Source organism: Aquarana catesbeiana, linkage group LG09 (genome assembly GCF_042186555.1).
Source record: "Aquarana catesbeiana isolate 2022-GZ linkage group LG09, ASM4218655v1, whole genome shotgun sequence".
In the NCBI taxonomy this organism is placed as follows: Eukaryota; Metazoa; Chordata; class Amphibia; order Anura; family Ranidae; genus Aquarana; species Aquarana catesbeiana.
Window position 1 is genome coordinate 31,199,023 of NC_133332.1, and position 16,499 is coordinate 31,215,521.

Sequence of the window (16,499 nt, forward strand, 5' to 3'; positions counted from 1 at the left end):
AAACGCACTTTATTCTACAAGCCAACAGTAATTAGTCACCTTAACGAGGGCCACGCCCCCTCACTACAATAAATTATGGCATTAAAAAAAAAAAAGTTGTGTGTGTGTTTGTATGTACCCAGCCGTACATACACACTTGTACAATTATGTATACACAATAGTGTTCCTTATTTGGGTTAGTACAGTAAGAGAACCTGTCTATATACATGTGATCTACACAGATACATCCGTACACCTATGACGTGGTGCGCTCACCGGAGTGAACAAGCGTGCATCTATACGCACACGTGTATACAAACAGGAAGGGATGGCACATCTCATGTCTGGGCGTGCTGCACCTTGGCGTACCTTATGTCAGTCTACTTACACTTATAAATAGTTTGGCTTCTCTAAGAGACGCCACATTATATACATACATATAGGTGTCTGAAAAAACAAACTATATACATAGACACACACATCTACTGCGAGGACTCAGTATAGTCTAATCATATACATCTGTAACAATATTGCATAAGGATACAATACCTTTGTGCAGGTACAGTGTATACAGATATACACACACAGAGGGCTGGCCTGTGTGCTTTGCTTCATGGCAGGACTGAGGAGGTGTCATCTCTAGGAACACATGGGAGGGTCTTTTTTTTTTTTTTTTTTTTTTTTTTTTTTTTTATAAAAGCCCAAATCTAAAGGTCTACTTATAGAAAATTTGCTGTGCAAACAACTCAAGCATTTGTACAGCCATCACTAAAAATCCCAGTATTTTGTCTAACATGCATTTCCGATGATCGTCAGCTCCATCTAGTGGCCGTAATGCAGCATTTTACTGATTTGCGGTATTTCAGGAATATACCATATTATGGCCACTAGATGGAGCAGATGATTGTATTTTGGCTAATATGTGTGTTTCCTATTTGTGAATGCTTAAGGCGTTTGTTCAGCAAATGTTTTATAAATAGACCCCTTGAATTCACCACGTTTCGGCATTTGTGGCGAGCTTCAATTGATTAGAATGGAGGTTTTGGCAAGCTTTGCAAGCTGTAATGCCTGTTATACATTCCAGGCAAGATCAAAATGAACGTAAAGCAGTGCAAAACATGCTGGATGTATTAGACCCTTCACTATTCATGCAGAGAAAATCCATTAGCAATGCAAAGCACTCAGAGAGCTTTAATAAGGCAACACAAATACCTGCTCTCTGCACCTGTATGCATGAGGCCTTTCAGTGAAGGAGTAATGCCATGGAAACGGGTATCAGGATCACACGTGACATAGGCCTTATGGCCTGTACATACGATCCGAAAATCAGATGAAAAACACCACTTTCGATGCGATCGTACGATAATCGGATCGTTAGTACAGAGCTTTCGAGAGGCGATCATGACAGTTCATCCGATATTATCCGATGGGACAAGCAAAATTTTGTTTTTTTCGTAGGATAACAAATCGTACGATTTCCGTTTAATCAGTACAGTTGACGTCCGAAAATACAATACAAAAACACCAAAACACGACATCACTTCCAATTTTGTATTCGGTTGTACGAGAATTTTCGTAACTTTAGTAAACGCTCCATTTTTGATATGCGACTAGCGCGCAAAAAAAAAAACAAAAAAAAAAACACCCATATCACACTGCTCTTATGAGATGCCCGGGGCTGCCATTCATTGTGAATGGCACCCCCACATATCTCAGCCTGCAGTGTGTTTGCAGGAACCACAAGGAAATCGCATGGTGAAAAAATAAATGTGGTTTCCCTGCGGCCGCATTTTTTAAAAAGGTGAATGCACCCTTTTCCCACAGGAAATGCGGGCACAGCAGCCCATTCATTGGCTGCTCACAATGGTGTGAATTGTAGCCTAAAAGGATAATTCACTTTTACAAAAAAAACTGCCTATGCAGGTAAGGGATGTTGTGCAGCTCTGACTAAAAATGAATAATACCCTTGCTATAGGTGTAGGCCATTTACATCTTATGAAGCCTGACTGGAATACTCCCAGGATGTTGCTAAGTGAGGCCTAGTCATCACTGCTCACCTCCACCATCACAGGAGTGAGCTTTTTCTTTGATTCAAACCCCCTCACATACTCTCTCTCCCCTGATTCAGTAGCTCTGAGCTCAGCATTTGAGAGCTCACTCCTGTGGTTTCGGCCATTAGTAGGTTGTTTGTTAGTTTTTTTAGGAGGGCAGTTTCTGTGGAGTGTTGAGGACAAAATCCAGACTGAAGGGGATCAAGAAGGCTAATATCAGCAAGGTGGCCACTCAGTCGGTTGTAGACCAGGAGTTTGGATAAAAAGGGGAGCAAGGCGATAGGGCGTAGGTTGTTAAGATTGGATGGGTCCAGTAAGGGCTTTTTAGGTATGGGACTGACTAGTGCATGCGCAAACTGTTGGCGCTATATACCGTATTTATCGGCGTATAACACGCACTTTTCCCCCCTGAAAATAGAGGGAAAATCAGGGGTGCGTGTCATACGCCGATAGCGCACCTCGGAGAAGGAGGGGGACGCGTGCCGCCGGAATCACCGAGCCGTCATGTCTTGTTTACTCGGCTCTGACGTCACACACACATCCCGCCTCCGCCACCGGCATTGGACCAGTGTTCTGTCAATCACAGAAGCTGGTCCAATGGCGATGGTGGGGGCAGGACGTGTGAGACTGCCGACTGAGGGCCGAGTACTGTAAACAGAAGATGACGGCTTGGTGATTCCGGCGGCGCTTGTCCCCCTCCTGATTTCCTGCACTGCATGAGAGATGGTGAGGCTGCAGATAGGCATCAGGATGCATTGGATGGGCGCAGATCAGGCTGCAGATGGGCACAGAGGCTGCAGATGGGCACACAGGCTGCATTAGATGGGTGCAGATCAGGCTGCAGATGGGCACAGAGGCTGCAGATGGGCATCAGGCTGCATTGAGGCTGCAGATGGGCACTAATCAGGCTGCATTGATTGGCACTGACCATTATTTTGCTTCAAAGTGGTTTATTTGAAAAAAAAAGTTTTTTTCCTGAAACTTCCCTCTTAAATTGGGGTGCGTGTTATGCCGCGTACACATGAGCGGACTTTCCGGCGGACCAGGTCCGACGGTCTTTCCGACAGACTTTCTGACTAGGTCCGACGGACTTTCCGAACCAACGGACTTGACCACACACGATAGGACTAAGTCCGTTCATAAGTCTGTTCGGTTTGAACGCGATGACGTAAATGGGACTAAAAAAGGAAGTTCAATAGCCAGTAGCCAAGAGCTTCCCTTGCGTCGTATTTGGTCCGTCGGACTAGCACACAGACGAACAGGTTTCCCAATTTTAGTCCGTCAGACAGATTTGAAACATTTTCTATTTCTTGGTCCGTCGGATTTTTATCCCGAAAAGCTATAGGACTAGCCCACACACTATCGGATTTACCTAGTCCTCCGGAAAGTCCGCTCGTGTGTACGCGGTATTATACGCCGATAAATACGGTAAATCCTGTATAATAATAAATATTCCAGTCAGGCTTCATAAGGTATATAAATGGCCTATACCTATAACACCTATAGAAGGACTTTATTCAACTTTAATCAGAGCTGCACAATTTTATATACAGATACCCCTTATCTGCATAGGCAGTTTTGTGGTAATGGCGAACTATCCCTTTAAAACGGAACTAAACTCATCGATTTCACGGTTTGCTTTAAACCAAACTGTCAATCCATCAAATGGCTGGTGTCATAACTGATCACATGTGCAGCACCATGGCAGTTTCAAATCAAACAGAGGTTAAGATGGCAGCTTCCTTGGCTAAAAAAGATAGGAGGGTTTAGTTCCGCTTTAAGGGTTAAAGCCTAGGAGCCCTTGCAGACGAGGCGGACTCCGCCAAGCCGATCGCCTGCTTAGCAAGGGAACTGTCTTCTGATCTCCACATAGCAGGCGGATGACAGGTCCGCGTCTGCTACGCTATGCAGAGCAGACACAGCCCTGCTGTTCTCTATGAGGCAGTTCAACGTCATTCAATCCGATCTGCTGGATGGATGGGCAAATGGATCCCCGTCCGTTTGTTTTTAGAGAACTGGATGCCGGTGGGTGTCAGCGGACATCCGCCGCTCCATAGAGAGCTATGGGTGTTCCGATAGGGTCCACCTGAAAAAGTGACAAGAGGACAGATCCGTCTGTCAGTGTGAAAGGGGCCTAAACCATACATTGATTAGATAGGAGTCTTCCAAAATCCAACTGTCATTTCTGGGCAATTGACAAATATATATATACACACAGATAATACTATAGGATCAGGTAAAATAACTCATCCAGCCTATTGAGCTGTCCCCTTTGTTTTCTGTAGGAACTAAGAGCTTAAAAAAAAAAAAAAAAAAAAAAAGGCATTTTGGTAAAATTTTCCAGAGATGTCAGACCTCCTGGGTTTCTGCCACTGCAAAACACCTACACCAGCCCGGTAATATTGCTATGTCTCTTTAAGATTTGACCATATGTGTGTACATCCACCAATTCACCTCAGAGACTTGTAGTGCTACTGCTAGAATTCATGAACATTTGAAGTGGACTGTTCATTACAATACAGAACACAGTTCCTCGCCTCCTTCAAGCTTATTCAATAGGACAATGCAGAGATCAGTAAGAATAAAGGAAGTGCGGTAACCCATAGCAACCAACAGGCTTTCAGATAATTGATAAATGTTTCTGCTTTGTGCCACCATTACACCATTATTGCTCTTGGTGCTGCCTTATTAAAGCGGAACTAAACCCATCGATTTAACAGTTTAAAAAAACAGTTACATTCCGGCATGTGCCGGGAATGGAACTATCCCATTTGCTTGTGATCTCAACTAAACTGTCAACCCATAAAATGGCTGCTGTCATAACTGATCACATGTGCAAGTTGAAGATCAAACAGAGGCCAAGATGGCAGCTTCCTTGTCTGAAATCGATAAGAGGGTTTAATTACGCTTTAAATAACCTCTCCTGGCCTTTATATATGGCGAGCCTCAGATGTCAGCGGTTCTTTGCGAATTATAAAGTTGTGTTTTTCTGAATACACAAAATGGCCCCTAGATTGTGTGTGGGTGATGGCTGCCAGGTTCTTATCATTCAACTCTAAGGGCTCCTTCAAATGTGTGGCCAGGGGGGCAGTAAAAGCAGGAGGCTGAGCTGCAGATTTGATGTTCCCCAACTGCCCACCTAAACAAAGACATGCAGATGCTCAGGGATGTAAACATGCCACGGAGCAAAGCAAAAGTGAAACCCTCTGTCGCATTCGGAGGGCAGTACTGCCACCGAGTATGACCTATTAAAATGAATGCGGACAACACTGCACATGGTTGAGTCGCAGTGGTTCAGCCTTTTTAGGGTTAAATCAAACAATGAGGAGGTGACATGTCGCATCCCAGCCACCTGCTAGCCACCTCTGAAAAGCGTTCCACGGAGGAGTGGCAGAAACTGAACGAAGGTAAATGCACAGCATGTAATATACCATATAAAATCATTACATGCATTTATACATGCATGTCATTGCCATGTGACTGAGGCCTAACACACACAGAGGGCAGTGCCTGCAGTAGATCCATTTTGTCTACATTGCACAATTTAGAAAAGCAAAAGGAGACAAAATGATCTTTAAAGCGAAACTCCAGTTTTGGTGAGAAAGAAAACCCTCCAGTTGAACTTTTACAGATTCTTATCTGCTGTGTGTGTTCCACAGATATCCAAACAGGCCATTCCCACACAAATGTCAAATACTTTCAAAAGGAGTGTGAGGGTCTGTCTTCACAATGATCAAATGATCCCTTCCAGGGTTGTAATACAAACATTAGCACCCCAGAATAACTATAGGCCAGCATGGAACTCAAAAGGTGAAACTACAAGTGCAATAAACCTTAGGACATTGTTGTGGACGCCTTATACCAGTGGTCTCCAAACTGCAGCCAGGAGGCCAGATGTGGTCCTTTGCCTGCCTTTATCTGGCCTTTGGGGCACTATTCCTCCAACTAAAACCAATGATGAGGCACTATTCCTCCCACTGAGACCAATGATGGGACACTACTCCTCTCACTCAGACCAATGATGGGACACTATTCCTCCCACTAATACCAATGATGAGGCACTATTCCTCCCACTGATACCAATGACGGGGCACTATTCTTCCCACTGATACCAATGACGGGACACTATTCCTCCCACTGATACCAATGACGGGACACTATTCCTCCCACTGATACCAATGACGGGACACTATTCCTCCCACTGATACCAATGATGGGACACTATTCCTCCCACTGATACTAATGATGGAACACTATTCCTCCCACTGATACCAATGACGGGGCACTATTCCTCCCACTGATACCAATGACGGGGCACTATTCCTCCCACTGATACCAATGACGGGACACTATTCCTCCCACTGATACCAATGATGAGGCACTATTCCTCCCACTGATACCAATGATGGGACACTATTCCTCCCACTGATACTAATGATGGAACACTATTCCTCCCACTGATACCAATGACGGGGCACTATTCCTCCCACTGATACCAATGACGGGGCACTATTCCTCCCACTGATACTAATGATGGGGCACTATTCCTCCCACTGATACCAATGACGGGGCACTATTCCTCCCACTGATACCAATGACGGGGCACTATTCCTCCCACTGATACCAATGACGGGGCACTATTCCTCCCACTGATACCAATGACGGGGCACTATTCCTCCCACTGATACCAATGACGGGACACTATTCCTCCCACTGATACCAATGACGGGACACTATTCCTCCCACTGATACCGATGAGGCACTATTCCTCCCACTGATACCAATGATGGGACACTATTCCTCCCACGTATACCAATGATGGGACACTATTCCTCCCACGTATACCAATGATGGAACACTATTCCTCCCACATATACCAATGATGGGGCACTATTCTTTCCACTGAAACCAATGATGGGGCACTATTCCTTCCACTGATACCGATGAGGCACTATTCCTCCCACGTATACCAATGATGGGACACTATTCTTTCCACTGAAACCAATGATAGGGCACTATTCCTTCCACTGATACTAATGATGGGGCACTATTCCTCCCACTAAAACCGATGATGGGGCACTATTCCTCTCACTAAAACCAATGATGGGGCATTATTCCTACCACTGATACCAAAGATGGGGCATTATTGCTCCCACTAAAAGCAATGATGGGACACTATTTCTCCCACTGATACCAATGATGGGACACTATTCCTCCAACTAAACCCAAAGATGGGGCACTATTCTTCCCACTGACACCAATGATGGGGCACTATTCCTCCCACTGACACCAATGATGGGGCACTATTCCTCCCACTGACACCAATGATGGGGCACTATTCCTCCCACTGACACCAATGATGGGGCACTATTCCTCCCACTGATACCATTGATGGGGCACTATTCCTCCCACTGATACCATTGATGGGGCACTATTCCTCCCACTGATACCATTGATCGGGCACTATTGCTCCCACTAAAACCAATGATAGGTCATTATTTACTCTCACTGACATTGGGGCATTTTCTACAAAGTCCCACCCCCCTAAAGGACAGTAAACTGGCCCTTTGTTTGGAATCTCCTGCCTCATAACATACAGTGGGACAACAGTAATGTAATCTTTGAGCTAAATACAGGGGCAGGTACTGATACTACAGGTACTGTAGTACCCCCATGAATTGGTACTAAAACCAATTCATAGGGGGGGGGGGGTAAAAGCAAACATGCCCCTGACATTGGTGGTTGGTAGGAAGAATGCCACCCTTACAGTGGTGGTCATATTGCCAACTTTAAACAAGTAAAAATTAATTGGTATCAAGCATCTGACTCTTTAATGTGACGTTGGTCCGAAACGATGAAGGCCCCATCAGATCGATTGTCAATCACCCACAGCTCAAGCAACCCCTAGAACCTTCTTTGAGAATGGCTTCCTTACAGGGTCGGTGCTGTTGTAACGGCAAAGAAGGGAAACTTCATTTTCTAATCTGTTTCAGAAAACAAAGTCTAGCTGCAGACTGGAAAGCCCATTTTTTAAATGACACAATGGTTTGAGCAGCTTAATTGTATGCTGTATTACTTTTACTAAAACTGGAGTTACCCTTTAAAAGATAATAGTTGTTTGATTCTACAAATATATTATAGATTTTATCAGATTGGTGATCATAAATATTACCAAGTGTTTCCTGAACACATCATAAGGAACCGCTGACATCACTAAGAGGCTTCACATTCACATATGGTGACCATGTTGTCTGGCAGGCCAATATTCTCGTGAATATTGTCCTGATTCAAAAGCCTGCCCCTGTCAATCACATCATAATATATTCCCGTACCCTCCATACACATTACTGTAGTATTTGCCATTTATATTTCGTGCGTGTTAAAGGCAGATACTACGCAGGCCCTATTTTCATCCCACTAATTAATCTCACCAAAGCTCATGGGACCAGTGCCAATGGCACGAGGCACTTTGTGAATGGATAGGCTGCACGGTAGCGTAGTCACTATGCTCTAGCCCACAAAGTGACTGCCTCAGCTTTGCGCTGGTGACAGGCGCTCCTTGAAGAGAACAAGGCTTAACTAAAACTGTAAATAGCTCATTGTACGGTTGACTATTCTGTATATAAGTTATATTTGCAATATAGGAGTTTTAAAAAAATGTAAACGGTTAATAAACATTTCAATAAAAACAGCACGTTAATGTTCTGGAAGATCACTCAGCAGCCATGTGTTGAAAAGCCAGACGCATCAAACAATATGCAAATGTAAAAGCCACCAGAACTCCAGAATACTCCTTTCACCATTTTATTGTGAAAATATCAAGTTATAGGGCTCATGACAAAATTTCAGGGGCCTTGCAGGGACCCTTATACCAGGGCAGGATAGTCACTACAGTGAAGTCTCTATGCTCTGCCTTCAGAAAGGGACCCTACGAGGCCCCAAAACGTTGGCATGAAGACTACGACATGATGTTTTTCGATAAAATGTTGAAAGGAACATTCTGAATATTCTACATTTACTTGATTTCTACATGGTGCCATTCATTATGTCATATCAAGCACCCGCCATCTTAAATAAGCCACTTTCTGAAGGTTAACCAGTCCACATAAGGAGTTGATCCTCTGTGCAGTGCTACCTTCCAAGTCTAGACTGTTAGCTCTTGAACATGTATCTTCACACTTGTGGCATCAGGCCATCTTGGTGGAGATTAAAGCTTCTGATCAGAATGCAGGATGATAGCCTCTGACAGCAGGTAGAGGGAGAGCTGAAACTCTTGGTTAAGAGTTAGAAATATGACGCTAAACAGAACTGGTTCGTGGCAAGTAGCTGATACAACACATGGCCTTTGGGTGACCATCATACACAATATTTACATGCTGTAATCACAGCTAATAACAGTTTATTATCCATTTAAATATTCATTTGTGGCTGGACCGCTTTAAGCTTCATAAAATGCATGCCAAGATTGGGAAAAAAAACTACCTCATTGAATCTGCAGAGCCAACTATAACCTACAAACTGCTGAGGAAAACCAGGTCAGATCCCCAAACAGACCTCCATTTAAAGGATCAGTTCACCCAAGGTGGATATTTTACTTCCAGGTGGAATAAATCTTAGGCTCCAATTGTGAGACCTCCTTGCCAGAGTTCTCTACTTTTCCTTTCCTTCTCTCCCATTACAAAGCCTCACTCCTCCACCTGCATCCTCTGCGATGTAAAATGTATGAACACAGGATGCATCAAGGAGCAGAGAAGAAGACCCTATGCAATGGATGTATTGGGAAATTCCGGAGAGCTTACACTTAACTCTCCAAGAGATATCAAAAAGTCACTTGTGTATCAATGCACCCGCGTCCACCCAACGATAAAATGTCAGATGGACTTCTAATAATAGTTAACAAAATCCCATATATATATCCTATACATGTGTGTTTTTTTTTCACATACAAAAGTGGGTGATTAGTTTTTTGGAAGGAAGACAGGAGGAATAATTATAAAAACTGGCTGTATAATTTATAAATATATAAAAGCTATCCCACATTCTCTGTCAAATAATTTGCTGCTCTTAGATTTGAGAATGAACCCAAATTTAGCTTTGCTGGCCTTGGCTTTTCCTGTTTCCTCAGCTTGTTTAGGCACAACTAGTAGTTAAAATGGACCAAAAGACAGAAAAAAAAGCTTTCTGGCCATCTCTGCATGCCAGCAGTGACTTAAGTTCCTCCGACAAAGAATATTGAAAGCTAAGCCCTTGGAATCCTACATGGAGCGTTGTCTGTCTGCTCTAATGCAACAGGCAACTGATGATTTGGGAACCCCTGCTTGTGATACAAAAAAGCTGTTCCCGGCAGGGCCAGAACAAGGGGTGGGCAGGAGGGACAGCTGCCCTGGGCACAGCGGAGCAAGGGGCCAGAGAATGGACACAGGGCAGAGCAGTAAACCCATTCTACAGCATGCATTAACAGTGGGGAAGGGGGTGCAGCTCCACATCCTTGCCCTGGGCGCTAGATGAACTTGTCCCGGTACTGGTTCCTGGACACAACCACTGCAAGCTTGTTTCTCACATACAGAATGCGTGATGTGAAATAAATCTCAGTGTGATGAGTTTTAGAAGATTTTTTTCTAGTTGCCATTTTTAGAGGTATTCCTCCATGTCTTCAGCCAATTAAATAATGTGGATAAAAAAAAACAGGGCAGTCTGCTCACACAATGGACCTGGGACTTTAGGAGAACTTTAGTGTTTACACTTCTTATCTAAGAAGCTAAAATACTGTACAAGTGTTGTCTTTTGTGTGCCGATCCTTGGCACGGGCATCCTTCACCCTCTATAACATAAGAGTAGATAGGTCCATCGCTCCCCCTGCCATCAGAACGTCTGTTGGGTGAAGCTTCTCCAACTGAAAAAACCATACCAGAAGTAAGAACTCAATATCAGAAGCTGTTATACAGTTATCTCTGCAGCTGAGCAAGATTTTGAAGATTTAGGTCATATCATGGTGGGGGCAGTATGTGTCCGTGGAATAGAAGGGCCTGAGCAACTTGAACTTTTCGAGAGCAGTAGGAGAACGTCGGTATATTGCTCTTAGTGAGATGAAAGTTGGATTGTTAAGAGGAGACCGGTGAAACAGACTCATTCCATTGGCTGCTGGAACTGATACAAAGAGGATGAAGTTCAGAAAACCAAATTTACAGATTTGTCTGCGCCCTCCTGCAATGTCTCCTAATTATGTTCCTCATTGTTTGTGAAGGTTCTTATCCAGATCATGGTACAACAAATAGTTAATCATAATCAGCTTAGCTTGTTCTGTAAATGTGAAGATGTTTCACTATTCATCCAATAGCTTCCTCAACTCAAGCTCATTCTGTAATGCTTACTAACTACTACCAGGTATCTTCCGCATTCTTGAAAATGTCTCCAACCAATTCAAAGCATTGAATTCATACTCCAACAATTAGGTCCTCAAAAACCTTAAAGCTAAACTCCGGGTTGAAGTAAAAGTAAACCCTTGCAGTGGTCTTGCCTTTGCAAAGGGTTAAATGCCTGCTTTATAGGGATAGGAATAAGGTGAAATGTTTACCTTTTTCCATGCTCTCCTTGGCTTCCTCCCTGCTGCACCAGTGTTCCTGCCATGTACATGAGAATGGCAATGGCCTGCCAACATATTTGGGAATGTCTGAAAGCAGAGGACCATGCCGGATGCTGGGGGAGGAACAAATAAGGCAAGGATTGCTGCTTATACATCATCCCCTAGACCAGTGGTCTCCAAACTGTGGCCTGGGGTCGGGATGTGGCCATTGGCTTGCTTTTATCTGGCCCTTGGGGTACTATTCCACCAACTGATACCATGGATGGGGTACTATTCCACCAACTGATACCATGGATGGGGTACTATTCCACCAACTGATACCATGGATGGGGCACTATTCCACCAACTGATACCATGGATGAGGCACGATTATTCCCATTTATACCAACAATGGGACACTATTCCTTCCATTCAAACCGATGACGGGGCATTGTTTATGCCCACTGATGATGGGGCATTTTTTGCTCCCTCTGGTCACAGTCTAGCCCCCAAAGTTTGAAGGACAGTAAACTGGCCCTTCGCTTACAATGTTTGGAGACCCCTGCCCTAGACCCTGCAGTGTGGAGGATATCCACAGCAAGGGTTACATTTTCCCCAGCCTGGAGTTCAGCTGTAATAAAACAAAAAATATAAAAAGAACTAACCAGTAATTTCAAAACAAGTGATGCAATCTGTCCTCTACAGTACCTCCTCTCCCATTCTTTAAGCTGGCCATACCCAGTTATTTCACTCGAATGTGCAAAGAAAGATGGTTCATCAGAACATTCCATCATTGAGTCAATTAATTTAGTTGGAAAGCCCTTAAAATGTTGTCCATACCTGGTGTTTGAATGTAATCCCAAAACTATTAAAGCAGATCTCCAGGTTTTCTGTAACTTTAAAATCTGGTCTAAACAAACTATTTCCTTCACTAGGTGCTGCACTGGCTCCAAGCATGTAGTATGCATGTAGCTTCAGTTACACACAGTACACAGTGCTGGGTGACTTCTTGTCTCACCCTCAGAACAATACAGAGTCAGTCTGAGGAGCACTCAGCCATTTACAGGTAGCTTTGTATTCTGTTAATGAATACAAAGCTTCCTCTGATTGGCTGAGGCAGAGAGGTGGGCTGATGACAACTTGCTCTCCGACTCAGCCAACCAGAGGAAGCTTTGTATTCATTCACAAAGCTACCTATGAATGGGTGAACTCCGCTCAGACTGACTCTGTAGTGTTCCAGGTGTGAGATGGAAAGTCTCTGTCTCACAGCAGGAACCCAGCACTATGTACGGTATGTAGCTAAAGCTACGTGCAGTACATACAGTGCTTAGAGCCAGTGGAGCACTTAGTCAAGGAAATATTTCTTTTGGACCAGCTTGGTTCAAACAAACTATTTAAAGTCACAGAAAATCTGGAGCTCAGCTTTAAAGAGGTTTCATTACAATATGTACAAAAATGAATGTAGATTTGATCCCTCTAACCATTAGAAAATCAAACAAATGTTCACAAAAGGAAAGTTCTACTGATGTATGGCCAGCTTTACCCAATGCTATGGATAAGCATTTTATACCCATTTCTGGATAACCATCGTCTGCACATAATCCCCCCTTAAAAGATCATACTCCCTCATGTCACATTTATGCAAAGGACATGTAACATGACTGTAGGTTTTTGCTATTTTCAATACAGTAAATCATACTGTAAGGTGGGAGAATAAATATATGTTCAAAGCCCATCTCCTGACTACGTTTTCTAGTTTTGGTCATCTGGAACCATTACACCCTCTGTCCGTTTTGGGAGAAACCTCCCCTATTGTGTCCAAACCCAAAGTATACGTTTTGGCTGGAGCTGGACTTTAAAGTGGAACTTCACTCTCTCAATCAACATGAATTACTTTTAATCCTTATGCTGCTAGCATTAGTAAATAGATAGGAATGTATATCATATTTACTTGTTTTATATATCTTTTACACTTATTCAGTTACTTCCTGTTTTTTGCCTAGGCAAATTATGTCATACATCCCAGGAGTCTTTAGGAAAGGAGGAGGGGTTTTGTCAGCCATGCACACCCTCCTGCTTGTATGCCCGAACACTAAGGGCAGATGGATTCCAGGAAGTAAATGCTACATGAATCATCTGCCTCTACTCAAGATGGCCATGGCCAGAAATTCTGGGGGGGGGGGGGTGTTTTTCAAAGTGATTTCTCAGCAAAATAAAGCATGGAGACATGGATGGATGGGGGAGTTTACTTTGAATATTAAAAATTAATTAAATAGCATTTTTTGCTGTGTGGTGTTTAGATGCAGTGTAGTTCCACTTGAAACTGCGTCCATATATCAAAACGTTCAACAGCTTTATATGTTATAGAAATATATTCCATAATTTGCACTGTGAAAACTTACTCTGTGAAAGCCACGTAGGTTGGGTGCCTAGAGCCAGGAAATGCGCAGCCATCATTTATGGGTTCAAATTCAGGGTTTCCCAGAAAATTAGAGCTGGAAAAACCTGGCCTTTAGCTAGAGTAAAAAAAATGAACACCACAGAGTTGGTAGTATGTGAGCTCTGGAGCTTTGACATCATCTTCACCTTTAACTTATGAAAAATTTGGAGTCTACCATGAATACTGATTTAGGACCATTGCAGGAGGGCAACTGCAAGTTAGCGAAGGGAACAGTATACTGAAATTAAGTGAAGGTGACGTTTTTTTTTTTCCAAATCAGTTTTCAAGTACTATACAACTGCATTTACCATTTTAGCCTTTCAAGAACAGTAGAAGCAGTCTTCTGTGTCTCACACTTTCTGCACCCCTATCCTGTTCTCCAGACTGTACCTCCTATTTTGGCCCTCATGTTCAGCTACTCCAAACTAGTCCGTACCTCTCGTCACCCTTCTGCCTCCACACTCTGCCCCCTTGCCTGTGTTACACAGATGGGGCTTCGGTAATTCCTTGTTGAGTTCCTCCCCCTCCTGCCACTGCCCTGTGCCTTCTTTCGCAGTGCCCGCGATGCCTCATGAAACTGTCTCTCCACATGAACTTCTTGGCACACACTTCACACTCGTACGGTTTTACGCCTGTGTGCGTTTTCATGTGTTCCGTAAGGTGGTGTTTCATCTTGAACTTCTTTCCGCAGACAGGGCAGTCGAAGGGGCGCAGGTTGAGGTGCATATTGACGTGGCGGTCACGCATGCTCTTGTGTGAGAAGGCTTTCCCGCAGTGGCACAGAAATATCTTTCCACCTTCCCCTTGGGTTGTCCCTGTGCCCCCTTGCCCAGCTGCTCCGTGCCCAGAAGGTAAGACCAGCAACTGGTTTCCTTGCATGTCCAGAGGCAGAAGTGGAGGACCCTGTGGGTAGCCTGAACTTCCAGCTGTTCCTTCCTCATAAGGCATGCCATCTGAAGGCTCACAGAAGTTCACTTGCTCTTCTGGAGCATTGAGAGTGCGAACGTCACTTATACTCAAGTGTTCTTCCTCTTCGTCCTCCTCGAGTTCTTCTTCATCTTCTTCCTCCTCGCCTTCACATGTTAACACCAGGCCTTGGTGGGGACGTTCCTTCTTCACATACACCCAATGCCTTTGTGGCACAATGCTGGGCCTTCGGTAACTGGAGCAACTTGCAACAGAAGCCTCTCCTCCTCCTTGGTCATCCTCGACTCCGGCTTCCTCTGCAGTTTCACTTGCTACATCGCTTCTTCTTCTACTCCTCTCTGCACAAGGTTCAGGAGGCGCCTCCCGCGGGCTAAAGTAGTTGCTGCTACTGGGAGACTGGTTCTCGCTGGCTCTTCCAGAATGAGGTCTCTGTGGTGTTGGGACATTACTACTGCTTCCAGATCCTTCTACGCTACCGGAGCCGTTGTTGGCTCGAGCCTCCTTCAAAAGCTCAGAGCACTTATCCACAACATGCCACATCTGGAGGACGCTGCCCACCGTCAGATAATTGACTATCTCATCGGCCAGCATGGTCAGGCGACCCGTGTAGGCAGCACACAACACGGCTTCAAAGGCCCCCGGATCTACTACATTAGGCAGAACAACACAGCTCATTCCCTTAAGCAGCACCTGGTCATGAAAGTACGGGGAAGAGGCAGCCAGTACTGCGCGGTGGGCACGAAAGACACGGCCTTGCGCATGAACCGAGACATCACAGAGCTTGCCTTCCATACGCTGCTGGTTGAGGCTTTCCAGGAGGGAGCTGGCCACATCAGGGAAGTCCACATGGATGAGGGGGCCAGTGGTTTCCATGATAGCGTAGGAAGAGTGGGGGGGGGGACCTGGAAAAGAAAGAAAAGTTTATTGCCACAGATACCAACATGTATACATATAAAGCCCAAGACAAGCTGCCTACCTCTCAGGCTAACCATCGTTAAAAGATACGGTAGCTGTCAGAAGAAATAGGCGATTGGTTTATCTAGCCCAGCCTTTCTCAACCTTTTCAACACAGAAAAACCCTTGAAATATCTTTCTGGTCTCAGGGAACCCCTGCTAAAAATTACTATTTCTACAATTCATGATACATTAGTGTGATGGTCAGTGGGAAGAATGCTCCTTAGGCCCCTTTCACACTTATACGACTTCAAAGTCGCACGATTTTACCGCGATTTGGGAGCAGTACTACTTTGTACGACTTTGCCACATTTTTGGCATTAACAAATGAAAACATACAGTAGTTGGTATGAATCATAAGGGGGAACTCCACGCCAAGTTTTAAATAAAAAAACTGGCGTGGGTTTCCCCCCAGGGGCATACCAGGCCCTTAGGTCTGGTATGGATTGTAAGGGGAACCACCTACGCCGAAAAATCGGCGTGGGGACCCCCCCAAAATCCATACCAGACCCTTATCCGAGCACGCAGCCCGGCCGGTCAGAAATGGGGGTGGGGACGAGCGAGCGCCCCCCCCTCCTGGACCGTA

The 16,499-nt window shown here is 44.5% G+C and overlaps 1 protein-coding gene across 1 annotated transcript in view; it reads right to left on the bottom strand.

Moving 5' to 3' along the window:
- The window catches only part of ZBTB22 (zinc finger and BTB domain containing 22), a 33,408-nt gene continuing 16,909 nt past the window's right edge, over window positions 1–16,499 (bottom strand). Inside the window, exon 2 of the mRNA XM_073598221.1 lies at window positions 1–15,861. Coding sequence (XP_073454322.1) covers window positions 14,513–15,832 — 1,320 coding nt within the window. The 5' untranslated portion in view covers window positions 15,833–15,861 and the 3' untranslated portion in view covers window positions 1–14,512. The remainder of the gene's footprint in view (window positions 15,862–16,499) is intronic.